Source organism: Zootermopsis nevadensis, unplaced genomic scaffold (assembly GCF_977971745.1).
Source record: "Zootermopsis nevadensis isolate Lab colony 2312 unplaced genomic scaffold, Znev_1.0 Znev_ptg000028l, whole genome shotgun sequence".
Taxonomy (NCBI): Eukaryota; Metazoa; Arthropoda; class Insecta; order Blattodea; family Termopsidae; genus Zootermopsis; species Zootermopsis nevadensis.
The window spans coordinates 14,418,972-14,446,489 of record NW_028259160.1 but is presented as its reverse complement, the minus strand read 5'-3'; the positions used below and the strand labels follow the sequence as shown (position 1 = coordinate 14,446,489).

Here is a 27,518-nt window from a genome sequence, read left to right as displayed (position 1 = left end):
TTTCAGGTTCTCATGGCAGCGAGTATGAAGATAGTTGTTTTCTGGATTGAAGCAAACTACTTGATGGACATTATGCATCATCCCAGACTTAATAAAACACAACGTTTCAGGGACTGGAATCTAACTCCATCTTCAGGTAAAACTACTCTGTTGGATCTCTGGAGATAGGGACTAGCTCTATCAATTGGGCCCAACAGAGTGAGTTTTACTTGAAGATGGAGATAGATTCCAGTCTCTGAAATGTGTTTTATTAAATCCTGGATGATGGATAACATCCAGAAAGTAGTTTGCTTCAGCAATGTACCATCATCACAAACCTTCAGAATTAGGATGTCTTCTGTGTTGTTGTGTTGTGTAATCTGCTAGAAGTTTACCAACATTTTAGACGTACCTGCTGCCTCCACCATCATGGTGATGAGTAGGATGATAGAGGCAGAAAATACCTCTGAAATGTTAGTAAACTTCTACCAGATTACACAACACAACAACCCAGAAGACATCCATCTTCGAAAGACCTTGGGTTTGATCCCAGTTATCACCAGTAGCATCAAAACAAAAGAGAAACAGTCAGTATAATGACAACCAATCACCTGAAGACATACAGAAAGAACTTCAGAAATGTCATGTATATTAAGCAATGCCCAATATAATATTTATATAATGTCCATTATGCTTCACATCTAGTTGCATCTCAAATCTTTGAAACAACTTATTATTATGACATGACAGAGTGAGATACAACAAAGTTAAGACTTTTGTAAACTATAGTGCTCAATGAGCACATAACTTCTGCATGAAAATGATAAGATAAAGTATAAAGAAAGAGCAAACAAGCTGTTCATCTTCCAGTAGTCTGCTTGAATGCTGAGGGAAAAACATGACAAGGAAGTGTTTCAAGAACACCTTTAGAATTGTCTTTAAAACAATAATTTATTTCAAAGCTTTCTGATCATCAATTATATACTTTTATTTAAAAATAATCGCACTGCCATATAAATTCACTACGCATCCATCTGCACCTTACTATTAGGTCAAGACAATATCTGAACTTATTAAAGAGGTGAAGATTCACACATTAAAGAGATTTATATTTGGCTGCCGCTGACGTCAAACAGGAAGGTATGGTTGGCTGAGGTCGGCGGGGTCAGCATCTGCCCTCTTTATATCCTGAAAGTCATGGGAACCTCCACTTGAACTGTCTGAGAAATCTCGAGGAAATGATCGACAAAATCTTCCATCTCTGAACTCTTGAAGTTTTAAGGTCAAAGCAGCTACTGCATTGAGCTTCTGTATGCCATGACAATTGTTCTCAAGTTTGGGCCCTTAAAGCGAGATATACCCTACATATTAAAGCATTTGGAGCCTCGAAAATATATAAGACTGGGTCTGGACATATTCAATACGTGACTCAGTCCTTGGGGAATCAAGTCACGTCCAGATGAGAAATTACTGCCCAATGGAGCGGCCTCTGGGTGGCGGTAATAGTAACTATGGCCACAACAACGCGTACCGAGAATTTGGAACACTCTGCTAACAAAATAATCAACTCGATGGCGAAGGACCTTTCTTGATAAGCTAGTAGTACCTCAGTTGCACAAGGCATTCCCCATGTTTTACAGGAATAAGAAGGTTCACTACCGTGTTCACAAGAACCTGCCACTGGACCTTGTTCTGAACCAGTTTAATCCAGTCTACGCCAATTTATTTGAGACCCATCTTAATACGTCTCTCCCAGATCGGTTTTCCAAGATGTTTCCATCTTCCCTTCAGGCTTTCCGATTTGAATGCTCGTGCATAATGATCTTACCTGTGTCCTGTATGCCTCGCCCATATAATCTTTCATGATTTAACAACCTTAATAGACCAACACCTCATGAAGAGTACAACTTATGAAGCTCCTTATTATGTAATCTTCCCAATGTTTGTTTCAGTCGGACGTCCAAACATTCTCTCCAGCACGTTGTTCTTAATCCCCCTTGGACCACGTAAGAATGATGACGTGTGTTTTGAAGTTGTGTAGACTAGTCAAAGCCCAAAATAATAACATCGTCATCCCTTAGTCCAAATTATCCGGAAACGATCAGGGAGTTCATTAAATTCTGCCAGAAATCGTAATCACGTAGAGAGGGTTAGAATGCAGCTGTACCTAATTCATTTCACAGAGGGCCCGAACGTCGCGGCAACGTAATTACACTGCTCTTTGTATTCAGGAGGTTCCGGGCTCAAATCTGGGCCCGAAGACCGGTTATCCTGACTAAGGCTTTTCGTGATTTCCCTTGGTCTCTCCACGCAGATGCCAAGATAGCACTTTAAATTCGAAAACTAACACTTCCACATAATTTTCAACTCATTAAACATCCCACCATTAAACGTGTCGTTAAATAAACAAGAAAACAAAATCAATTCACAATATGCTAAAGCAAGGGGAGGCTTTATCACCACTGCTTTTCAGTTTTGTTTTAGAATATGCCAACATAAATTTAGAATACAACAACATAGGACATTTCCTTCAAGACAGCATAGAAACTGGTTTAGAAGTAAATATAAATAAGACTAAAAACATATGAACATGATACGAAACCAAACTAATTTGTTATTGTTTCAAAGTTTAATTATCTGTGAAGAACACCAACATGAAATTCATTATAAAATTAACAGTAGAATAAAGTACGGAAATGCTTCTTACTAGATTATTTGGTTTAAAACTATTTTGATGAAGACAGCCATCTTCAGACTCACCGCCGCGAACACCTCAAATCCAAATATTATGATCCCATGTACTACCAAAAACACTAAAGATTAGAATATACAAATCAATTCTGTTACTAATTTTGCATGAGTGTGTAAATTCCTGGGAGAAACATAGAAGCATCCAGGAACAAGTTCTTCGGGAAAATATATCGAGTAAATCAGGATATTGCGAGATATAGTGTGTATAGGTCACCTAGTCGAAATGAAGGAGGCCACACTGAGCTAGGCAGGGATGGGAGAGAAGCGCGAGCCTCTTTGGAAATGTCAACTTGTAAGACCAAGAAAGAGACGAGAGGATAACATGAAGATGGATCTTAAGAAGACGATTTGTAAGGATGGGAGATGGATGGATCTGGCTCAGGATCGTGTCCAGTGGCGAGTTTTAGAGATCTGGCACCACATCGTTCGTACCAAACTCAGTTTGAATGTGCTGGTAACTGACACCAAATATGGATGCTGCTAGAGGTTACCTGAAAAATGCTTCCGAAAGTTTCGACGTTCTGCGTCTTTCCCGCCGACTGCTATGAGACAGTAGACTGTCGGGATACCGACCAGAAACAGAAGTCTACAGCCAAGATGAGTGGTGAAACGCCTTCTCGGCCTACACTCAGGCCTCGCGTTGGTTTTTACCATATCAAGTAAACGGTTAGGTTTGGAACAATAGCGAACGACTATTGTTCAAATAACAGATTTAAACATTCAGTACACAACAAAGTCACCTTATCTAAAAGGCCTATATATTCTCGTATAGTAAAATAATATTAATACATCAAACGTCCGAAAAATAGTTAAATCACTGTTAAACACATGTGAACTCATGTAATCACTTCCATAGGATATTTCGGAGGTAGATCCTGGTAGTAAACTTACAGCCGTTTACTTGTAACTGTTGGAAATCTGTAAATCAACTATTCATACTGCTACTTAAGAACAAATTTGTACTTGTGTGTTGGTTCAGATAAAATGCTGTGCAGCTGGTTTTGTTCCACTCGTAAATTTTAAACACAGGCTGCGGCTTAAGGAATAGTACAGACACCCAGTTTCGTAAGACGCATGCATGGTCGATCCCCCCTCCCCGTGTACGAGATGGGCCACGTGAAGACTCGAATTAGAAACACAAAAGACAGCAGCAGTACAGCGTCGTTATCTGATGTAATTACAATATATCATATGACGGATTATGCAGATAGGCCAGTGCTGTTAGCACATGCTTGCGTCGCACAAATAAACTGAGAACAAAATTTACTACTGACGGATTCCCTACGAGTGTGGAAAATACATTATCTAACATCGTAATCATCTGGCCTCTGCACTGGAATCATTTATATTTTTTGCTGATGTAATTACCGTTATTGACAGTCAACAGTACAAGGTTTCCTTGACAGCAATTGATAAACAAACTCCAGTTTTATAGACTTCCTCAAATTTTGTGTTCTCTGCATTGGAACAATTTCTATTAGTACTTTCCCTCCTGATAGACGAAGTAATTAATTAATAGATTCCAAATTCCATCACCAATTTTACACAATACAGTCATTTTACCATATCCTGGACCAATCTAATTCACGAAGATGACAGCCATCTGGGATGTTGCGCCATGTAGAAGCTGGCCACCATTTCAGAGGCGCGTACTGCCTTCATCATCAGGTGTTCAATGCCTTGATTGCAGAGGCAACATTCGCCTCTGAAATTCTGGTCCACTTCTGTATGACGCAACATCCCACCTTCATACTCATCGTCGCGAAAACCTAAAACCTCACAAGTCTAATTCGGTCAACAATTTAACATCATCTTGTATGTTTCACTGCAGTCTGCACCTGCATCTTAATTTGAAGTTATATATAGGCACAATCTTTCTTGATTTAGTCATCCTAGTTACATTGGTCTGAGATTATAAATTGTGATGATGCCCGCGTAATCTGCCTTGCATAGTCCCCTCGTCTTTCTTAGATCCAAATACCTTCCTCATCATTTCATTCTTAATTTACATTTCTCTGCCATCATACCGAGACAACGAGATATTTAAGTCTGTAACAAGAGAGAATAAGTTGTTGATATTTTGTAACGAGGAACTTCGTGATTTATACAGGTCACGTGTTCGTTGGTTACAGAGTTAATTCTCTTAGAGGCTACTATTGGTTGGGTCCCTATGTGGCTAGCATGCAGAAAAGAAGATTCCGTTCGCAAGATATTATAATGACAATGAGATGTTGAATGTTTTTCGTCATCTCGTCAGCATGGAGGCTGTTCTTTTATTATTTGTAACTAAATAAGTAACTTGCTAATACGAAAAATGTTATACCGCATAATTTAGATCTAATACGAAGAAATATGAGGTATAATATGAACACAGTTTATACATACAAACAGACACGTGTAATTTTACATTATTACATGATTCGGTGGAGCAATGAGATAATTTAATCGTAGTTTAGTGTGTTGCCACGTAAAACAGGCAGAGCATCGAGTTCATAGCGTACTCTTTCGATACGTGAACGAATTAGAAAGACACGATACATCGTCTTAATGTCAGATGTCACGCACACAAAACAAATCAGCATTTTATCATTTAGCGTAATTTTATTTTAAAGATACGACACTATAAAAGACTGCGACAAAGAAAATATCTAAGGACGAAAATTAATTAAGATGGAAGACAAGACGTAATGCCGAATTGTGGAAAGAATTTGAATTTATATCGATTATACACCTGAAGATGGTTCATTGAAAACCGAAACATGTCGTGAAAAAGATGATGCTCTAATTGTAAATCGAACATTTCGATAGAAAGAGCATCATTTTAATATATTTTAAATATTAAATGTTAATTGTAGTAATAATATTTTAATATTTAATAAAATATTTTATTGTGATTAGACGGTTAAAATTAGAAAATTATAATCATCACAATATGACGCAACATTATCATCTCCTGTGGAAAGAAAACCCATTTTACGCCTCACAAACTTCTAGTTTACTCTGTAATTTTCAAGTTAAGACAACAAAACCAAGCTACGTACCCACGCCACGGAACGTATCTCATTAACAAATTCAAGGGTAGATCTAAACAAATATTTTCGGAAACCAAATGCATTTAGGAGATTTGTTAATAGTGAAACACCCTGTATATGCGGCAGTGTCGATATATATCTCGACTCGGTGGTGCGGTTGTTTCAATCAACGTGTCACTTAATATGATGCTCTGGTCACTCGGTGAGAGGTCCTCGTCCAGTGAACATGGACTTCAGCGGTGGTTTCGGCGGTGGAGGTAGGATATATATTGTCTCTTCATTAATTAGCCCGTTAATTATAACGGTTACTGCGTTATTGGATTACAACGCCCCAACCATCGTATGCTCTACTGGACGCATTCGTAATATTTATTCTGTATCTGCACACAGTTTCTGTTTCCGTTCGAATATTTATATGGATTTTGTGATTTATCTGAAAACAGCGAAGTGTTATATTTAACGGAAAATGCCTCATTAGTGACGACGACCTGCAATTTGACGCTATTTGCTTGTGACAACTGCGCACTGGACTTCAATCTTCATGATATTGACGACATTAAATAATGTGATTATCTGCTGTGCTTCAGTGGTCAGTCGAACTGGTGTATTAGCCTGTGTTTCAGCAGGAGTTAGTTCTTTGATGTGTTCGAGTATTCTACTGTGAAAAAGTGTTTCATAGGTTTTATTTAAAATCGCCTTAACGCCTACATCCCAACATAAAATCATATTAAGTCAACACTTATTATTTATGGCTATTTAAAAGTGTGTCGTGGTGGATGTTCGGATAAAGTCGTACTTCAACATTACGAAAATCCGCATGCAGCCCCCAAAACATAGTTGGTGCGAGAAATATAATGCGAAATAAACTTCGAGATTTCCATATCACGCCGAAATGTAATACGTTGACTTCAATTTGTTGTACTTCAGTGCGTTTCGCCCACAGATACCTACGAAAAAGTTTTCTGCATGTGATACAATCTAGTTTTAATGAAACAAAATTTAATAAAATAATTCACGTACAGTTATTTAATCCAAAGGGAAAAACCCATTTAGTTGACTTGCCCGAACATTGGTGGACAATATTAAAACGGATTTTAAAGAAATATGATGTGAAAGTGAGGACTGGCGGGCTCTTGCGAACACGGAAATTAATTTTCGGATTCCGTAAAAGGCGGGGAATTTCTTGATCATCTGTCCGTGGAGTATGAAACGCATTTTAAGGAAATATGAGTTTCTCTTTGCACAGTTTTAAGGGTTTTAAATGTTTTAACGACAACTGAGAATCTTTCATTTTACAAGATGGAAACTACAATATTACTGTAACCATCTCAACAGGGAAAGTTTTCTTTTTTTGGTGGTATTTCTGATGACGGTAGCCTCTTGTGCCATCACACAAGTTGACCAGGAGTGAGAAAACTGGATTACTTTTGTAGAATGGTCCATATCTCAAGTCGGATGAATCCATAATTATGATTAGAAAATTCTGATTATAAACAAAACAGATACAGAAACAGAGAAATCCGGAACTATTTTTTCGGTGTAGAAAGACATTTAATTTTTAATTCTGATGTATGTTAACGCCCGATAGACACTGAAGTAAACTACAGCCGAATCAGCAATCCTGTGCTACGAAGACTTGGCACCTACACTATTCAGGTATTCTGGCTGCGGAATTGTAATAACCAATTTGTAAGCTACTTAATCACAATTAATTGAGCGAAACACGAAGCCAGTTAACAAAGCAAATTATGTGCAATGCATCTATGTTCTATTTAGGTTAAGTGCAGTATGTAACAAATGGGAAATTGAAAGAATTTTAGGGACGCTTACAGGTCTACTTAGTGCCAATTTCGACTGGCGGAAATGAGGCTACGATGGGAAATTTATGTTGAAGTTCGCACCGTTTCAATTGTTTTGTAAATAAGTAATTTTTCCTTAAATCGACAACCAGCAATTTATAAATATAAAAAAACACGTAGTCGTTACTGTACTCCTCATGGTTACTGATAAAGAAGGCGGTGGAAATGCGACGAGAATTTATTCTGAGCATTAGTGTAACATTCACAGTTAAGGGCTGTACGATTCATAAGACGCGACGTTTGTATTTCCTGGCGAATTCTCCAGTGGTTGTGCAAGGGTGTGAAATGTGATCTCTTACTTCGAGAAAGAACTCGAACTTCATGCGGAGGAAAAGAAAGTATTCCGGAAAATATTTGCACCTAAGACGAAAGAAGTAAGTACGCAATTCAAAATTTTCTGATTCACAGACGTCACCAAGTACGAAATGGCTGTCTTTTTTTGTTGTAGCGCTAACGTTTCGGAGGTTCTTGGTGCCTCCATCATCAGGGCCATGATGATGGAGGCATCAAAGACCTCTGAAACGGTAAACTTCTACCAGACGACACGGTGCTACAACCCAAAAGACAGCCATCTTCGTACTCACTGCCATGAGAACCTCAAACCCTACTTAGTCCCTTAGTATTGTTAGAGTGGTTCAAGAGTGCAAGACAGGCTGGGACAGTTGCAAGGAGTGGATGTCCTATAGAAGAAAACGATCGCTTGGGTGAAGACTGAGAAGAAGATGGAAGAATAGAATTAAGATTAATCTTAGGGAGACAAGTTGTGAGGATAGGAGGTGAATGGAACAGGCTCAGGATTATGTGTAATGGCTGGCTTTGGCATCCTGTGGCTTCCGCTACCACGCTGCGCAAGGAACATCTGAGCGCGCGTGTCAAAACTTGAACTGTCGCCTGTCCAATTTGCGTTGGGATTTGTGACCAGCTAGAGCACATCTCAAGCGTATTTCTTCAGCAAGCTATTGGCTCAGAGGATAAGAAGATGGAGCCGTTCTTTCGTCCTCTTCATTGAGGTTCATTCATTGTAGTTGGAGGGGAGGAGGAACATGACACTGCCCCCCCCCCCTCCATCCACATGTCACTGCAAAGCGTCTCCGATGCTGCTACAGCGAGCCATGTATTCATCAACGCGCAGTTTCTTTCGCATTTTGCACACAGCTTTTAACTTTGTTACCCAATCTGCAAATCTGCAACCCCCCCCCCCCCCAAAGACAGTAATTCCTGCATCGACGTGCACCAATTCAAAGTTTTTGTTGCACCAAAAATTAACTGCGTGTGCCGAAGAAAATTATGTTCACTCAATTAATTCCAGCGGCTGAAAAATGTCAACTCGGTAATGAACTTCCGGAATCCATAATACACAGGAAATTTCTCTAACTTCTCAAACAGGCCCCGTTGCATGCAATTAGTTACTTAAAGTGCGTTCTCTCTTCTTAGTCTGCACTAGGAATTAATATTCTTCTTGAAAAACGTACACATTGAAGTTCAAGTAGCTGATGAGTCCTTGGGGAGAGAGAGTGAGGATCGGGTGGATGAAACTGGCACAAGTTCGTGTCTAACAGCATCCTTCCGAAGTAATGGCATTCAACCTTCGGGTTCTACACGGCGACAAAATCGGCCACGATCTCTTCTTCCATTATTCACTACTCATCACAGCATTAGACGCTATACGATCTTAGCTACTGTCAGCGACGTTAAATAAACAGTAAATAATTAATTAAATATGTTGCTATGATTAGAATATATGCTTAATCCATCTGAATTCTAAAATTTAACGGCGAGTGATTTTAATAGACCCTATTCAGGCCTATTTAATTATTCTTTCACTATAATAAACACGTACATATCATGTTATGTGAACAGCAAGGGATATTCTGGAAAATTTGTCTCCCATCTTTAGGAAAAAACAGCTGATATCCATCGAAAACAACGTATGAAACAATCATTGATTACTCTGGCTTGCAGGCAGGGAACGAGAATTTTCTCTTTGACACCGCACCCAGACAATTTATTGGGCAAACCCAGCTTCCGGAATTGAGCGCGAAGCTCACAACTCGCCTCCATTTAGTGCCGAGGTCAAGTAAATATGCCACAACCCAAAGGACTGCATCGGTATCCTCACAGCCGTGAAAACCTGGCTCACTAAAACTGTTACAATAAATAAGCGAATTAATTATTAAATTTTACGAAACCCCTGGCTACATACAGTCGATTTTGATAGTTTCAATTAATATTATCTTAACATAATCACTATAGGACTCCCACGATGCGTTAGACCTCTACCAACTCCATAACTGAATTCATGGTATTGGGGGGTCTTCATTAAAGAAACCCAAAAGTTCATTTCTTGTACATTTGAGGTGTTCTTCATCAGCCCTGAAGATGGAAACAGTATGTTTCCCCGAACGTTGGTATCTACTTGCGAGTTTTCACGGCATCAAAACTCAGAACAACAGCGTAGTTCATTACCGTGTTCACAAAAGCCCACATTCCGACTACCTTATTCGTATTAAATCCAGTCCACCACTTTCATGCCCCACAGCAGTATCCCAAATGGCATGTTACCTTGACGCTTCCCGACAAAAATTCCATATGCACTCATAGTTTCCCGTTATCAATTCGGCCATGTCCTATTTGATTTAATCGCCGGGATAATATTAGATAAGGAGTATAAATTATAAGCTCCTCATTATGTAATTTTCTCCACTTTCTGGTACTTCTCTCTCACGTAAAAAATATTCACCTCAGCACTTTGCTCTCAGACACCCTTGATCTGTGATCTTTCCTTGCAGCAAGAGATAAAGTTTCACACCCATACAAAGCAACGGGTAAAATTATAGTTTTGTAGCGTACATTTTATTCTTAATCAGCCTCTTTTCTTAGATACGAAGCGGAACGATTAAGGATTTTTAACCAAATGATATCGAGAGTTTCAATCTGATCTTAATTTAATCACGAAGGTCATTTTGATTTGTTATTGTCGTTACCAATTACTTGATCTTTGGAACACGTTTAGAAGACTTATTAGCTTTATCTGCCTTTGTCCGGCAGTCTGGTGGCGAGGCACAAACACACACTCTTTCAGCATCTAGCCACTTCTATATCAGTCTCCGTACTAACTCGTTACAGTTTTATGTTCTTTTCTGTGGTTTTTATATTTTCGTCTAACAGATTAACTTCATCAGACTAGACCGGTAACTAAGGTGTGTCATTCAATTCCAGTCCATCCTGAAATTTGGGGGAATTTTCTGAAGCAAATTTTAAAATAAATAACGACAAATCAATTCCTTGTTTCATATCATTATGAGGAGAGAAAACATTAAAACAAATGCTCACCTACAGCCTACAGGTTTTACCGAAACTTCAGCGCCACAAAATTGTCAGGTTGCATTCCGCCAAATAAATACTTCTCTCCCGGATCACAGGTCCCCTTGCTGTTGTAAAATCTAACGTCCATGCCATGAGCGGGATTCGAACCAGCGAGATGTTAATCAAATTACTGCAGCTCTATTTAAATGTTCAGGGGAAAAGTACATTCGGGCATTCGTGTTTCATTAGGTTCAGACAGTCTAAGGGGAATCTCCAGAGACCTGAATACAACACAAAACATCAACTACCCAGCAAGTACGTTGTAGGATTCGAGGTTGTTGCGCCATGTAGACTGGTAGAAGTTTACCGACGTTTCAGAGGCCACTGCTGTCTCCATCATCAGGGCGATGAGCTTGAATATGGAGGCAGCAAAGACCCCACAACTGGTCGTAAACTTCTACCAGACTACACGGCGCTACAGCCCAGAAGACAACCATCTTCAGCAAGTAATTTTGTCTCTTTGGACTGAAGCCTGTTGGGTCGCCACAGCCGGTCTGAATTCGGTAGGGACAGTCACTTTACCGATTATCTTTACGCATCAACGAAACCAGTTACAAACAAATAACAACTTTAGTGACGTTACTGCATATTTTTATAGAAATCACGGCCTTCAAGAGGACTTACCTTGAAACGATTCTAATCTTTAATAATTTTATATAATCTGATCTTGAGATTGTCTACCTTTTCTTCTTCAGACATCATGGACAAGCCCACTGACCTTATTACGATTTAGAATTATCTCTGAACTTTGAATCCCGTTCATATCTGATAGCACTTCACAGACGAGTGGTCGGCCTTCGTACGGCTACCGTCTGCACGAGACAACACAACGCACAAACATGCGGGCATGGTGGTACATATCTATACCACGAGGAATTCGATAGGTTAGGTTAGGTTGGGCCCACAATCCTTATATTCCAGCGGTCAAAACCCATAAAATTCTCAGTCTAAACAAATTCATCCTACTCTCCCGTGCAAACTCATCTGACGCTTCAAAGAAACTCGTCTTGTTTCCATGCACGATACTTTTCAAAGAAATGTTGATTCCGGTCTTCTGGGTCGTGATGTTATGTCCTCTGTTAACACCGAAGACCACACTCCTCCGCGGAAACGTCAAATCTCATACATTTCAAAGAAACTCATCTTACCGCCCTGCATAAAGAATTCTAAACAGACCTACCCGTCATTCTATCTCAGATTTCAAATGCCTTTAACTAATCGTATTACACCAGGCTACATAATCAGAATATTGCACCCTGAGACCACGTATATTAACAAAGTAGACAAGCGAATATATTCTGTTTCAACCACAGGCACGAGACATAGAGGTCTTACATCACAAACAATTCTTTTTTAAACCAAAACATACGGTTCTATTTTACGACACCTAAATGTTACGAGCTTGAAGTCTTGAGGCCCTTACGATGGTGTCATTATAGTATGACTTTGTCCATCGCCTACGTTTCTGAAGCTGGATCGCTGGATCTTCAGGTAAAAAGTTTGAAGCAAGGAAGTTGGGCCCCCTGATTGAGTCTGAGGCTGGCTGAAGTAGGGTTCAAACAGGAATGGCTCTGTCCTTCCCACTTCTTTACCTGAAGATCCAACGATCCAGCTTCAGAAACGTTGCGATGTTATTGATACTTAGACGGTGGACAAAATCCAAAATGCCGCTTTTAGACATCGTTATGCGATATTTTGCTCTGTTGTTCGTATCCTTGCATCGTCAACAGACATTCCGGTAACTGAAATATTAGGCTACTTGCGAAGTAATTACACCAGAAGAAAATACAGGGGGCGGGAAAGGGTGCAGACATGTGAGCTGTGTTCCGCCTTGGCCGGTCCTCCACTGGCTGTCATAATAGTATGACCTTACTCAATCGTTTTTTCTCCGATTAGAAAATTGCTTTCATGTCTTTTAACTGCATGACATAATGTGGCTGACAACCCTACGTCATTCTAACAGAAGTACAGAGTGTGCAACAAATACAGCCCCCAAACAATTACATTAAGAGGTTATTACAAAGTTGTAGTCCCTCAATTGCTAACAGAAAAGTCTTACCAGACAGCCAATTCTGAAATAATTTCATCAAAAATATTCAAAAGTGAAGTTAAACATTATTGCATTGTGAATTTTGGTTTTCGTCACACAAGCGTGCATTTTTTTCTGTCACAATCCTATGCCGAAGAATTAAAAAAAAAAAACACGCAAACAAACATTGTCCTTACATATTTATTTCTAAGATTTATCACCACAGTGAATAGGCTCACACTAATTCAGTCGTATTAACAGAAATGTTACCGATGTGACTCACCAAAGCTGTTCCCTGTCTTAACAAAAAATTTGGAGCGCACGAAATTCCCGAATCGATTCTGACTGCGCTAAATTTGTCAGAGAGGCTCATAATCTCAAAGTTCGCGCCGCTGCCATGTTTGAAACTTAAAACGTATCAAATATATTTTCACCATGCAGCTACCGTCAACAAACGGAAGATAACCAACCCAGAGATCAAAGTACTAAATCTTCACTTTCCATAGAAGGCGGAGAATTTCGTGTATTTGGGCCCACGACGCATATTAAGAACAATACTCGACCAAAACCTTCGTTTATACAAGTTAGAAAATCATATATTAACATAAAAATTTGGACAGTAAGTGAGATTTGAGGTTCTCACGCCAGCGATTATGAAGATGTCTGTCCTCAGGCTTGTTACGCAGTGTAGTCTAGTAGCAGTTTCCCGACGTTTCAGAGGTGTTTGGTGGCCGTCGCCCTGGAGAAGGAGGCAGCAGGCACCTCTCAAACGTCGGGAAACTTCTACCAGACTACACTGCGTAACAAGCCTGAGGACAGACATCTTCACGTTGAAAGGGTATTATTTTTAACTTTCGTCCTCTGTTCTTTACGTCATTTAATATCTTTCAGAATTTCCGCGAAGAATGTGACGTACCGGAGATCGTGATTATTTCAAACACAAAAGCACGCTTAAGACTACTATGTGAATACCTGGAATCAGCAGAATAAAAATGAAAGTATTTACCTGCATGGACACCGTACCATACACAATACGAAGTTGCGAAATAAAACTTTGCGAATGCAGTGCTTTAAAAGTAACTGCATGACACGAAATAAAACAAGCATGAACAATAAGCAGAAACCCTTTTTAAGAAAGGTGTTTTTTCTTCAAAAGACAACCAACCCACTCCTAAATGCACAGCACTTCAGATAAGTTGATAGTCGCTCAGCTAGACAAAATATTCCATGCCTTTTGTGGAAACTGAAGGTTCAGTACCGTGTTCATAAAAGCAAACAGCTGGACTGAATCTCAAGCCGGTTTAATCCAGCTAACACATGAATTAGCCATAAGTCGATTTTATCACTGAGTGGCTGACACTTTGCTCGATTATCGTTCGCGGGGTCTGATTATCCTAACTAAATTTCTTTACGATTTTCCTCAATTCCTGCAGGTAAATCATGGGACCGAGTCTTACACGAAGCAAAGACTGTTTCTTTCTACACCCGTGCCAGTTAATTATTCACAGTCATCGTTCCATTCAAATCAAAATACACCACGAAACACACAAAATAATTCTTTAAATCCGGGCACAGAGGCATGTTTCGCGGGCTGCATTTCGTTTACCAATCGCTCTCTTATCCAAAACGGTGCATAAGTAACCTCCCCCTCCCCCAAACTATACCACATCCTGCACCCTACGTATATTTTACTTTGCGTTTAATGGTTCGTTGTAGAGAATTTTGAGAACACAAAATCTGTGCAGAAAGACAGGCGTCTTCTTGTCAAGGAAACTCATCAAGGATGCAAATCGCGAGTAAAGCTTGCACAATACCAGAACTAGCAGCAAGTAATGCTGGTGACGTAACGCAGTATTACTTAAACTACCAAAAGAAAGTCCCCGCTAATTTTTCCTGCTGACAGACGAAAGTAACGACGAGGACAAGCCAGTCAGACCAGGAGCGCCGTACAGGAGGAAGTGTTCGCTGTCACGTCGTCGAAGAGTGCCAGCAGCCAGCGCTTCGATTGATGGACAGGGCGGTGTCTGGGTCGTGGAACCACACCCAGCTCCTCGGTTCGTCTCCTTTCCTTTTCTCTGTTGCTTTAATTCCCTCTCTCTATGTAGGCTTCAAAGAAGGTGGGTAAGTAAAGGCTTATCGCGCTCAGACGGAGTTACGAGGTTCGGACGTTGACAGATCTTCTGTTTGAGACTGCCTTGAGACCGGCACTCAGCAGTGTTTTTGCGAATTGCCAGCGCGTGAAGAGAACCTTCATTCTGTGCCTCTGACTTGTTACAGCGCCGTAAAAAACACGTCTTTTTTTGTCTGCAAGAAATCTGCAAGCTGGGTCTCTCGTCGTCCATTTTTACGGACAATAACAAATCACCGCCCAACACGCGTTAGTTCCGCCGAATTATCATACCGCAAGAGAAAACGCAGAGCAATAGCAATTAGATGCGAGGGCCGACAGACGGTGACCGGTGTTGGCTCTCACCACGTGACACACTGCCCTCGCGCGGTCACCCGCCACACAGTAACCGACTACAAGCATGTTCGAACCAAGGGCAGATCGGCACACACTTCGGATGGTTGTGCAGGTCTTTAAATGCAAGAAATATTTTAATGAAGTAGGCTGGGTCCTTCGACCGCATGAACGGCTGAAGTTTTCCACACCGGAGCAGCAAGCCAATAAGAATACGAAGTCGTAAGACGAGAAATTTCTGGGCCTCAACAGCAGAACCACGGGGTTCAACACCGAAGTCCGCCATTCGGTACCATACTAGGCCAGTGGCACACGCCTCCCAACTCCGTCCGTATTATCCGCCCCACCATCTCGGCCTTCAAGGCTGACGTTTTTAGATATATTTCCCTACGAAAATTTTGTATAATTCTTCGTCTCACCAATCCTATCTAAGTGCCCAGCCCATCGTGGCCTCACAGGTTTCACTGGGACTGAGTGCTGGGCGATAATGGGACAATCGAAGGTAGGCGTGGTCATATCTCAAAATGATGCTTTTCTTATGAAGGTGCTTAGTTTTCGGCGTAGGCATAATGTTTTAAAATTAATGTTCTCTTCCAGCAGCCACTTCGCGCTGTTACTTCTGTGGCCTGGCAGTAGGCATTGTGTGTAACACAACAACCAAGTCACATGGTTTGCTAGGTTTTAATGATTTCGTTTGATCGAGACAATGATGACAAGGTTGACCTGCCTTTCCTCGGCTAGAACAAACCCCGTCTCACCTCCAGCGATGGTTCGTTCTCACTTAGAAATGAGGGACGACAGAACATCAGAGTCTTCAGATATGTTACCCTCTAGAGTAGTGTTCCTCGACATAAATCTTTATATTGTTTTCGGTCTTGCTATTTATAAATACTAATTATTTCATCAACACTCTCTAGCACCAATTCCATCGTTTCAAATCGATTTACTTCTCCAAGTCTCTCTATCTGTCGACAGCAGGTAGCTACTTTCATGTTGCGTGGATGCTATGCACTGTTCTTCTTAAGACGCAATATCTAAATTGGGCAATTTCGTGCTGTGGCAATTCGTCCCCGCGTGTACGTAAATGAACACTTTGCTTGGCGTTTTTCCTGTTATTATATCTTGGAACGTCCTCATCGAAACTGCACAAGTCCCAGTGGTCTCAAAACTTCTGCACAGGAATATGAAACCGTCTTCAGAGTTCTTTTTCCTTTGTGAATTTCCCGTCATCTTTTTTCGTCACATACGTTCGAAATTCTTTCGTGCCTGGTGGCGCCTTCTTCAAGCTACATCTAAGGCCCTTCGTCCCTATACATCACTAAAACACGCAAACAAAATCAGAGTTAAAAACTCTGAGCAAAACTGGCACACAGAATGTCAGCAGATAATTTAAAACTGAACTCGTACTATCTGGACAGGAGACTGGCTGAAGACTCGAGTAGCATCAACAGGTAGTGTAAATTTTTGAACAGATGTACAAATACCTCAACCCACTCCCCATTTCTGTTCTGTCACCAGCAGAGTTTGGTTGCGCGCAGCATAATCTTGTTCCTGGACTAACTATAACAATCATAATTTTGGCAGGTCTGGACGATCAGAGTTTCACACAGAACTGCACACCTCCAGCAATAGACGATTTTCCAAAAGACTTGTTCACAGAAGAACAGAGGCAGGATGGAGCCGTCGTCCTCCACGTCATTGCGTCCCTCTACCTGTTCGTCGCTCTAGCGGTCGTCTGCGACAAGTACTTTGTTCCCGCCGTAGAAAGGATCTGCCAAGGTAGACCGACATGTCTCTAATTTTAAACCATTTCAGGTCCTCGGGCAGTCCGACATTCGCTACAATGACGACCCAGCCAACAGCAGCAGACAGTCCAACATCCCAAAATACTAAAATTAACAAATCTGAAAAGTGCAGCCTGTTGGGCAAAGCCGAACATAGGAGTAGAAGTCCCAGGAAAAAAAACTGGCTTGATTTTTCACATATTCAAAGAAACAGTTGCCTTTTCACCATAAATAAGTTTCAAGATTACCCTTATAATTTATCAAAACCACATAGCTATAACAACTGCAATATCACTGGTCTGAATCTATGAGATTCCTGGTTTTCAATGCTAAACAAAAGTGGACTGCTGTCTTCTGGCCTTCAACTTCAGTTTTCCTCTGAAACTTTGGTGACCACTTAGGCCTACAAAGAACTCACAGCACCATAATGCAGAGGACCTCAAGTCACAAGATGCATTTAAATTCTATGTGAAATAAACATTTATAAGCACATAAGGTGAAACCAGTCATGAAAGTACATTTTAGACACTACAAAATACTGGCAGCTTAGTGTGTTTATCAAATTAATAGTAATATTTTCGGAAAGGACAAGCATTTACCTGAATATCTAGCGTGGCATTAACAGAAAGTCTGTCATTTCCACAGCGCTAAACATGTCTAATGATGTAGCGGGTGCAACATTCATGGCAGCCGCAACATCAGCGCCTGAACTCTTCGTGAATGTGATTGGTACATTCATCACAGAAGGAGATATTGGTGTTGGTACCATCGTCGGCAGTGCTGTCTTCAACATCCTAGCTGTTGCAGCCTGCTGTGGCATTGGTGCTGGCATCGTGAGTAATGTCCTGCCACTAGATTGACTCTGTAAAGAGAAACAAAAGAATCTGAAATAATCTAACTCACTTTAATGTAGGTCATTTTTAATATAAGTTTTGTATAGAACACACATCATGCCCAAGCAAGATCTGTATTTGTATTTAAATTATAAATTATAACTGATGAGCATACGTGCCATCTATAGTAGTTACAGATCCTAACAATAAAGGTATATAAAACATCCACATCTTCTTGAAAATTATAAACAAGGAGACAGAACAAAAATACGATGTGATGTCTCTGAATTTTCAGGCAGTTGAAAAAATATCACTTTTGGTTGTATATAAGATGTATCACAATGTCATATTGCTGGTGTACAAGCACATCTTGGTACATCTTCTCTCTTACTTTGAAATATTATCCTCAGAACTTCATTCTCAGACACTCTCAATCTGCAATATCATTAATATATTACTTTGGAATATTAAGATAATCTTATTAATGACACAATCAGCTAACAGGAAGAAGGCGATGAATGTCTTCTTTTTGGAATAAAACAAGTCGTATGCTGTCCATGGTGGTCTTCAGACCTGCAAATGGAGGCAGGATGTTCCTCCAAAATGTTGGAACCCAACTATAAGTCCACAGAGCATCACAACCCAGAAGACCACCATGGACATCTTTACCATTGTAAGAACCAAAAACCTCACAATTTGAATGCTGTTGACAGGTGGTGCCGCTAGACTGGTGGCCACTAACAAGGGACTGTCTGGCTTACGGAGTCACAGTCTCACTCATGATCTGTATCATTCACGATGAGAGAGTTGAATGGTATGAGGCCCTGACCCTAGTGCTGCTCTACATTGTGTACACAGCAGGTAAACAAACATCAGAACCTGAGGCAGCATAAAGTAATAAATACCTCGTAGCAGTTTCACCACAGTAAGAAGATTCCCACTGAGTCTGTTTACTTTCTTCCTCCCAGTCCCTGTTACACAGACTATATAAATATATATATACACACACACTGTAATTCTTTTTGTGGTGGTCTTACTGTAGTTTCACTGCAGAACTGATGGTCATGTGAAAGTTAAAGTAATTAGCATCAGTCAAGCTTTGTTGTTGGTACTGTCAAATTGCACTAACATGTCATGTGGTCTTGGATTTCAAGGAATGTATTGTAATCTAGGAGTAAACACATTGCAATAATTAATGTGACGGAAGTAATATAAATTATATTAATTAATAATATGGTTCGTTGCATGATATTCTTAGCATTATAATACGTACATGATAAATTGAAGTGGAAGCAACTTTCTGATTTTATAACCCTCTATTCGCTACTGACACTTCTGCACTGTTGTAATTCCAACTTTGGCAAATTCCTGCCAAGGAACAAAGAAAGCATGTGCTTTCATCAAGTGAAGAGATACAGAAACCACCATAACACTAAGAATGCCACATTCAGAAAAAATATTTGTGGTGTATGTGTTGTAATAGTAAGGGCCTTGGGATGCTAAGCTTTAAAATGATTCACTGTCCCTGAAATAACTTAATAATTACAACAGACCACAGACTCTGATGTAAATGATTCTCAAATGCAATCCACTGCTATTTTTGTGAATAACATAAAAAGTCAGAAATAACCAGATCTGAGGCATTAAGAAATGTAATTCCAATCTGAGAACTCTTTTCTTTCCTACACGGCCCAAATAAATGAAGTGGCCAAATGTCCTTATATATCCTATGACTGCTGCTCATTATTTAAAATATCCATATTAAAATGTTACATAAAAGAGAACGCATGATACACAGAATTGCTGATCTAATCAATGAAAATGGAATGTGTGAAACAGATAAATTAAGTGAACTAAAATAGGAAAATGGTCTACATTTTCTTTTCTTGTTGGAGAAAATGCCCTTAAAAAATCTTTATTAATGAATACCATTAACATACTCTTAGATTCATTAGTGCTGATTAATTTGCAGTAATGTACTGGGACAAGTCCATCCAGCGATGTGCCAGACGCCAACTCAAGGATGGAACCAACAGAAAGCCATCAACAGATCCAACTTCTGTTGGTAAGTGAAGATATTTAAAGCTATAACATCATGTCCATCTACAGTAATGTGCTCAAATTATGGGACCATTTTCAATGACAATATTTGGAATGTCTGTGTATAAGTATAACATTCTGAATTAAACTCAAAGCACCATATGTCATATATGATAATTATTCGCTATAAACTTAAAAACACTTTTGAATTTGAAAACTCAGGGCAACTGGATCAACCTTTTGAAATATAAATTCACTGTTTCCACAGTGAGTCCCTGAGACTTTTATTTCAAATATTTTCCTGTAGTATTTAAGAACAGTAGGGCCACTTAATTTTACTATATTCTCCGGTGTTAGACACAGTAAAGACACCCAAGCAATACTCTTGATTAGCAAATCCTGAAGTTCTTTTATACTATTCAAATTATCACTCATGTTAAATTTCAAATTGGAAACTGCATAAGAATAAAATTTCCGTCTCAGTGACAGCTGAACGATTTAGTGATATGTGTCTGTCTGGTTGGGTTGTTGCCAGAGGCTGGTGAGGTACAACTGCCACTACAACAGCAAAATAGTGAAGATGTGGTAACACAGCAACAACAACAACAAAATGGCAGTGTTAAAGGTCCCTCAGCACTGATGGTGGAGCCTCAAGCTGCCCTGCCATTGCAGCAGGATAATGACTGTAAGCGCACCCAACTCAGTACTCACGGTATTTTGAATTTATATGCATAGTAATAAATATATTCCTGGACTCAACCAACCAAGACAAAACTCTCAAACTACTCTCTTTGAGCCATATGCCAGTGGTTCCTAGAGTGGCTGTGTCTAGGTTAGGTCTGGGAATTTTTTCACTGTACTACAGATTGTTATATAATTATGTTAGTAAAAGTGATATATTGTCCAGTCCTTCCTGTCATCACATCAGCAAGTACTGTTGTTTCTTTGGTACATTTTTATTGTATTGACACTTCTTTAAAAATGTATATGCTGGGCTTTTTCATATTAGTCACTTTTAATTTTTATAACTTGAATGTCATTATTGTCATTAATTACTTTCCTAAAGTTATGCCTCAATAGCAGACCTGCCAATTGAAGCTGGACTCTTAAAGTTTGGTCACTTGTTAGCACTGAATCATCTGTATTTGTGGCTTATAATTGGTTCCATGGCATGCACATGAATAGCCCCTGCCCCCACAGATCAAACCCTGGTGTGCTCCATTTTGAGACAAATTCATTATAGTATCTATCTGAGGCCCAGTAAATTTCCCTGATGCAATAAAGCCCAAAGAAGCATTCTTGTAATGTAATTAGAAATGTAAACACATGCTGCTAACCAGAAGTCCTTTATTGCTGTCTTTGCATTTTCAAATTTTAGTTTACAAGACAAAACATCACATTTCATTATATGAATGTTATCTACAACACAGTTAAAAACATGATGCAAGTTAATTATATTAATTGCATTAATTTCAATGGCTTATTGAATTTATCTTTTGAGCAAATTAGAGTCCTAACAAATCACTTTCCATTTAGCTGGTTCTGGAATTCTGTCATCATCAATATTCCACTGGCCTCGGGGACAGAAGAAGTGGCGACAGTTGGCATGGTTGCTTGTATGGCCAATTCATCTCGTGTTTCTTGTTACCATACCAGACTGTGAGAAACCGCGCTTCAAACGCTGGTTTCCGCTTACATTCCTTATGTGCATTGTTTGGATTGGCAGCCTATCTTACGTTGTAGCATGGATGATAACTATTATTGGTGAGTTTCCTTTATGATGATACTATGAATGGTAATTATACTTAATTTTTAATGAACAAAGTGAAATTTTACAATTAAGATAGGATAATTGGATTTTGAACACAGAAATGTTTTAGACATTCCTGGGTGTATGTTAACCTTTAACACATGTCTCTTATGAGATCTGAGGATCTTACAGCAGTGAAGATGTTGAGGTTGGTCTTCTGAGACTTGTAGATAGATACCAACATTTTGTCTCCAGCCAGGGCTCAAAGTGGAGACAGTATGTTTCTCTGAAATGCTGGTATCAACCTAAAAGTCCACAAAGTGTTACAAACCAGAGGACCAACAACATGAGTAATTTATACCTCATATGTGGGAAAAGTATTATCAACATGGCAATTAAAGTTTATAAACAAATTATCTGATTCCTAAACAATATACTGATAATTTGATTATTAATTCAGTAGGGAAGGATTGTGACCTGGTTTATGCTTCTCACTCTGAGAATGAGGACTGAGGAAAGTTTATTATGATATTATCAATTGTCTGTTATTTAAATTAAACATTGTAACAATTAAAATACTGTAGAATAAAATGAAAATAATGAAAGAAGGAAGCAGAATACTACTTTACAAAGAAGTTGTGAAAAAATACGAAATAAAAGAATTATTTTGACAACAGTAAAAAATTAAATCTGATACAAACAGCCATTTATAACAGTATTCAGCTGTAAATTTCCTTAGTTATTATTAATCAGATTTATATAATTAACATTTAAATTTTATGCAGCATTTTCAACAAAGTTAGATGTAAACACAGGTCCAATAGTATGCCTTTGTGACACTTTATTGAAATTTTGAGTTCCATAAAAGTATTAAATTTCTTGATCAGATGAATAACTACCAACTTTTCAAAGAAATTACTGAACCAAAGAGTAACTTTAATAAGAGAAATAAATATTCATCCATAAATATTTCTGCCTCACATTAAATGACTGGTTGACACTGATTAATGATTTGACAATTTTCAGGTGACACATTGAAAATTCCAGATTCTGTAATGGGCATTACATTCCTCGCAGCAGGGACTAGTGTTCCAGAAGCAGTCTCTAGTGTGATTGTTGCTAAACAAGGTGAGAACATTTCATTTTACGAAACATAACAGAAAAATTTCTTGGTATAAGAATGTGAACTCAAGACCAAGGCACAACAACCCAGAAGTCAGCCATCTTCAAATTCACTGCCATGAAAACCTCAAATCCTACTTAAGTGTATAACTGATCACATTACCATCTCAACCTCAAATATTTCTGCTTATAACACACAGATCACAAATCTTGTTCAGTTAGCTCATTATATATCATCTTTTTGCAAAATGCTTCTTACTAAAAGTAAAAATTGCAGTAACATATCTACAATGCCTTGGAAAATTCATCCCTATTATATAAATGAAATTACTATCTGTTACAGGACACGGATCTATGGGAATTAGCAATTCCATTGGTTCCAATACATTTGACATCCTGCTATGTCTAGGACTACCATGGCTCATTAAAGCTTCATTCCTGCCCACTACTGAAGGACAGCACTTTGTAGGGATAAATTCAAGAGGTCTTGAATATAGTGCTATCTCTTTATTGTCAACTCTACTACTACTGTATGCCACCTTCTCATGCAACAAGTTCCAACTGGACCGCAAGGTGGGCCAAGCCTGCTTGATTATGTATGGAATGTTTCTTGTGCTTGCATCTCTTATTGAACTGAATGTTTTCTTCATGGTGAATTTGCCAACATGTGGGCGATGAACATTTCTAAAGTGGAAATATGTTTTGTGGTGACATTTAATGACAAGAGAGAACAGATGAATCTGATGTTTGACCCTAATGTCTCAGCATGCTCTTTAAAGACCCATCTGTCTTCTTTATTATAAGCAACCATGTAAAACTGGAAAAGATGACAAACACACAAATATCCCATTGAAAAAACCATTATGACAATTTAATAATTCATACTTCAACTTCATGATGATAACTAAAATAAGGAAACTTCAAACTTCATGATTCAGTCCACTAAAAGAACTATCAACTTCATGAATCCCACTCAATCCAGTTCCTTCAGATAAGCCACAACTTTATCCAACTCACTGAAGCAAACCCATCTTCACTGATTCAACCCACTGAGATGACTTTATGAGAACAACACACTGAGATAACCTTCAACTTTGTGAAGTCAACCCATTGAAATCACTTAAATAACCCTTAACTTCGTGAATTCAACCCATTCATGTATGTCTCAACTTCATAAATTTAACCCATTCTGATAGCTCTGAACTTTGTGACTTCAACTCACAGATAACACCGAGTCAATTATTAAGAAAAGCAACTGTAAAGAGCATGAGACAAATGTGTGGTGTGACAGAAGTTTGCTTTTTGGTTGTTTAAGGAAAGTTATATAAGGTAGTGACAGGTCATAAGTGGCTTGCACAGTCTTGTCTTTCAAGTACTTTATCAAGTTTTACAGGATTTATACTAAGAGCAGTTCCTTACTACCCTACTGTAAAAAAATAAGACTTAGAATTTACATTTGAGCTGTTTAAATGGTTTAATTGCAGGACGCTCCTTCCTTTAAACCAACCAAGGAAGTATTTGGTATTGTGCAAGATTGTGATATGGAGATTGTATCCACTCTTATTATGTTGATTTGTTTTCTTAAAGAAATTACATTTGCAACTAAAATGCATCCTGAGGTCACTAAGATCTGCAGTGTTTTACATACTTTGGCTATATTTAACAATATATGAGATTAAATTAAATAACAACAAGATTATTGAAAGGCGGGATTAAACTTAACCCTTTGTTGCCAGCCTCTGTATATGGTATATGGACCAGAATCATGGGGTTTTCATCTCCTCCATCTACATGGAAGGACACAATTTAAATAGCTGCCATGACTGAAGGGCTAATAAAGTAGAATAGATTTATATGATGCACATAAAGAGAAACATTTTAAGAGAAAGGGGTAAAGGAAGTATAAAAATAAAAACCACAAGAAGAAACACAGTCTGCAGAGAATTACTGTAAGAATGTCCTTAATTTATATTTTCAGTAGGACTGACAATATACTGCATTATCTTTGTTGGACAATGGCCTAAAGGAAAACTTGCACACTACTTTGAAATTGAAATAAAAGTTTTGGGTAGTTCAGCTGAAGTTCTATTTTAAGCTCAATGTGTGCACAAAAATCCAGCATTGGAGACACACATGGTTTTGTATGTTACAAAATATGAAATATATATTTTAAAGAATCATTAGAAGTGTTTAGTTAGCAGTTAATATATTAAGTAAACTACTGTATGTCCTTCCAAACTCTCTGAAGTGCATATGCAGGAAAATATGAGGTCAGCAATGTATCTTAATTCCCTATTTGCTACTATCCGAAGTAGATTTCATAACTCTTTTGTGAGAGATGGATGAAAGTATCTGAAGCTTGTCTGACACAGATGAATGTTGTGTAATTCATAATTTCATTAGATATAATTTAGATCATCTCATTTAATTCTCACACATTTTATTTCTAGATTCTCTTGCTGCAGTTTCCCAAATTATAACATGACTTATTTCCAGTACAATTACTCTCATTTCCATTTTAATACAATCAACTTCTGGAAGAATATACTTTTAGCTTAAACAATGCCATTATAAATTTGTCACAAATGATACAGTTGAATCAGTCATTTGTAAAACCGTATACATCCACAGAAATCACTTTCAAGGAAAGTAAAAAACATGCTAGCAAAAGCACTATTTTATGCTTGATTTAATCTTCTCCAAGAATAATTGGAAAGTGTCAAATTTTCAAAACCATTATAGTTCACTAACGTTTTTTATGTCCAGAGTTATAAGCTAAGTAAGTTATTTTTGGACTTCAGTTATTTTTAAAAGTACCCACATATTATTGAAGGAACACTGCATGACTCACGTGGTTATGTCTCATGTCACTACTGGGATGACCTATGTAAGTCACTGTGAACTTTATTGGTTTCTTTATGGTCAAAACCCTCACCAAAATCTAGTAGCAAAATAATACGAGTCCAGGACTGAAGATGTTTTGCTAAGAAACACACTATAGACAATATAGCATACACATAGTAAAGGCTTGGATGGATGTGATTCTTGTAGGAAATGATGCACTTGCCAATGGTGACTGCAATGGCAGCAACAGCTCAATACTCTCAAAAGTGAGTACATGTGATTATGCACATGACTAATTCAATTCATTTTCTTTCTTCAGTAGCACATGTGAATACGTTCAATGATGTAGAAATACCTCATAATTTCAAATTTTCTTTTCTTGATATTGAAACTACAATGACTACCAAGGAGAATTTATAAAACCAAGTTCTCCAACACTTATTACAAACTGGAGGTTACAACAATTTATGGCACCTGTTAATGGATAAATAGATGAAATAATCAGACTACTCTGTTTCGAATATTGAAGTTATGAAGAATGTTGTCAAGTGATATTACACATTATCATTAAATAAACCACAAAATCCCTAGTACCACTACATGCTATTGGTAAGATAATTGTAGCCTATCTTTGAAATCCCCAAAAAAGGGCATTAACTTGGTCAAATGTGATAGATAAGTGCATTTATTTCCTGTTGCTGAGAATGACACTAAGAATACAACACTACTGAAACTGTAACAAACATCTGGAACTTCTACCAGAAATGTGACAAGGTTATGAAGTGTATTGTTGTCTCATTTAATATGTAATTAAAGATACATTGTGACTTTCTGGAGAAAACTGTTATTTTTTAGTGATAACTTTAACTGGTTACTTTCATATTTATTGTTAAAATGGTGTAAATGTTACGAGAGATAATTTTCAAATGTAATGAAAGTAAGTCTATAATTAAAATTTTGGATTGTTTCATTACTATATTTATGTTTGAGGGCTTGAGGAACCTCATCTCCCAATGTGATTTTATATATGACACAAATAGTTTATGATTTATGTTGTTCACCACTCTTACTGTGGAATCAACATGAACATAATATACATTAACACCTCTATAAATGTAATATTGGAATACAATTAGGATGACAAAAACTGGTAAATATTACTGTATTTGGTAAGAAAAGCTGGTTCAACTATCTTTAGAATGATAATTTAATTTTATACCCTTTAAAATATCTAATATAATCTGCACAAATTCTTCCTAGTTTTGAAATATGTCTTTCTTGTCTATGTAAAATAAGATCATGTTTCAGTAAGAATATTCTGTGCAAACATGTCTTCATTTATTAATGTAAGAGATACATCACGAATTTCATCTCTAGTGAAAGTAAAGAGCATTAATATATCTAACCTAAAAATTTGAAATGTTTGCTTCATGCACATAAAGAAGACAATAAAGCTCTACCTGACTTGATTTGTAAAAGTAAGAAAGTTTGAAAAACTAAATTATAAACTTAACTTTTGCTGCTTTCTTCCCATTCATAATTAACAATAATTTCCTCTGAGCTCGGGTAATTATTATTAAAGGACAATGAAATATAGTACAGATACAAGATGTATGATAAGAAATCTGATGAAATTCATTCCTACAACCACCGATGGATGATTTTAAT

At 38.2% G+C, this 27,518-nt stretch overlaps 2 protein-coding genes across 7 annotated transcripts in view; one reads left to right on the top strand and one right to left on the bottom strand.

The window, feature by feature from the left end:
* LOC110832863 (sodium/potassium/calcium exchanger 4) overlaps positions 1–17,998 on the bottom strand; it is a 40,938-nt gene extending 22,940 nt beyond the window's left edge. The window contains exon 1 of one of the 4 annotated variants that reach the window (XM_022070278.2): positions 17,861–17,998. Coding sequence is in view for 2 of the 4 variants with exons in the window: in XM_087357682.1 (XP_087213808.1) it covers positions 3,222–3,384 (163 nt within the window). In the remaining 2 variants the exon portion in view is untranslated. Of the gene's footprint in view, positions 1–1,807; positions 2,034–3,221; positions 4,025–17,860 lie in introns of those variants that run through there. The other 3 variants (XM_087357682.1, XM_022070274.2, XM_087357684.1) reach the window with 3 other exon arrangements.
* Positions 5,939–26,820, top strand: zyd (sodium/potassium/calcium exchanger zydeco). Of its 3 annotated transcripts, XM_022070284.2 has the most exons (10): positions 13,844–15,070; positions 16,896–16,928; positions 17,062–17,256; positions 17,907–18,094; positions 18,808–18,955; positions 20,067–20,159; positions 20,670–20,819; positions 21,671–21,898; positions 22,911–23,012; positions 23,350–26,820. In XM_022070284.2, exons 1-10 carry the CDS (start codon positions 15,025–15,027, stop codon positions 23,682–23,684), a joined length of 1,518 nt encoding a protein of 505 aa, XP_021925976.1. In that variant the 5' UTR covers positions 13,844–15,024; the 3' UTR covers positions 23,685–26,820. The 3 variants fall into 3 exon arrangements, with proteins under 3 accessions (XP_021925979.1, XP_021925976.1, XP_021925978.1); XM_022070287.2 differs by lacking the exons at positions 13,844–15,070; positions 16,896–16,928 and adding an exon at positions 5,939–6,019; XM_022070286.2 differs by lacking the exon at positions 16,896–16,928.
* Positions 26,821–27,518: the final 698 nt, after the last annotated feature.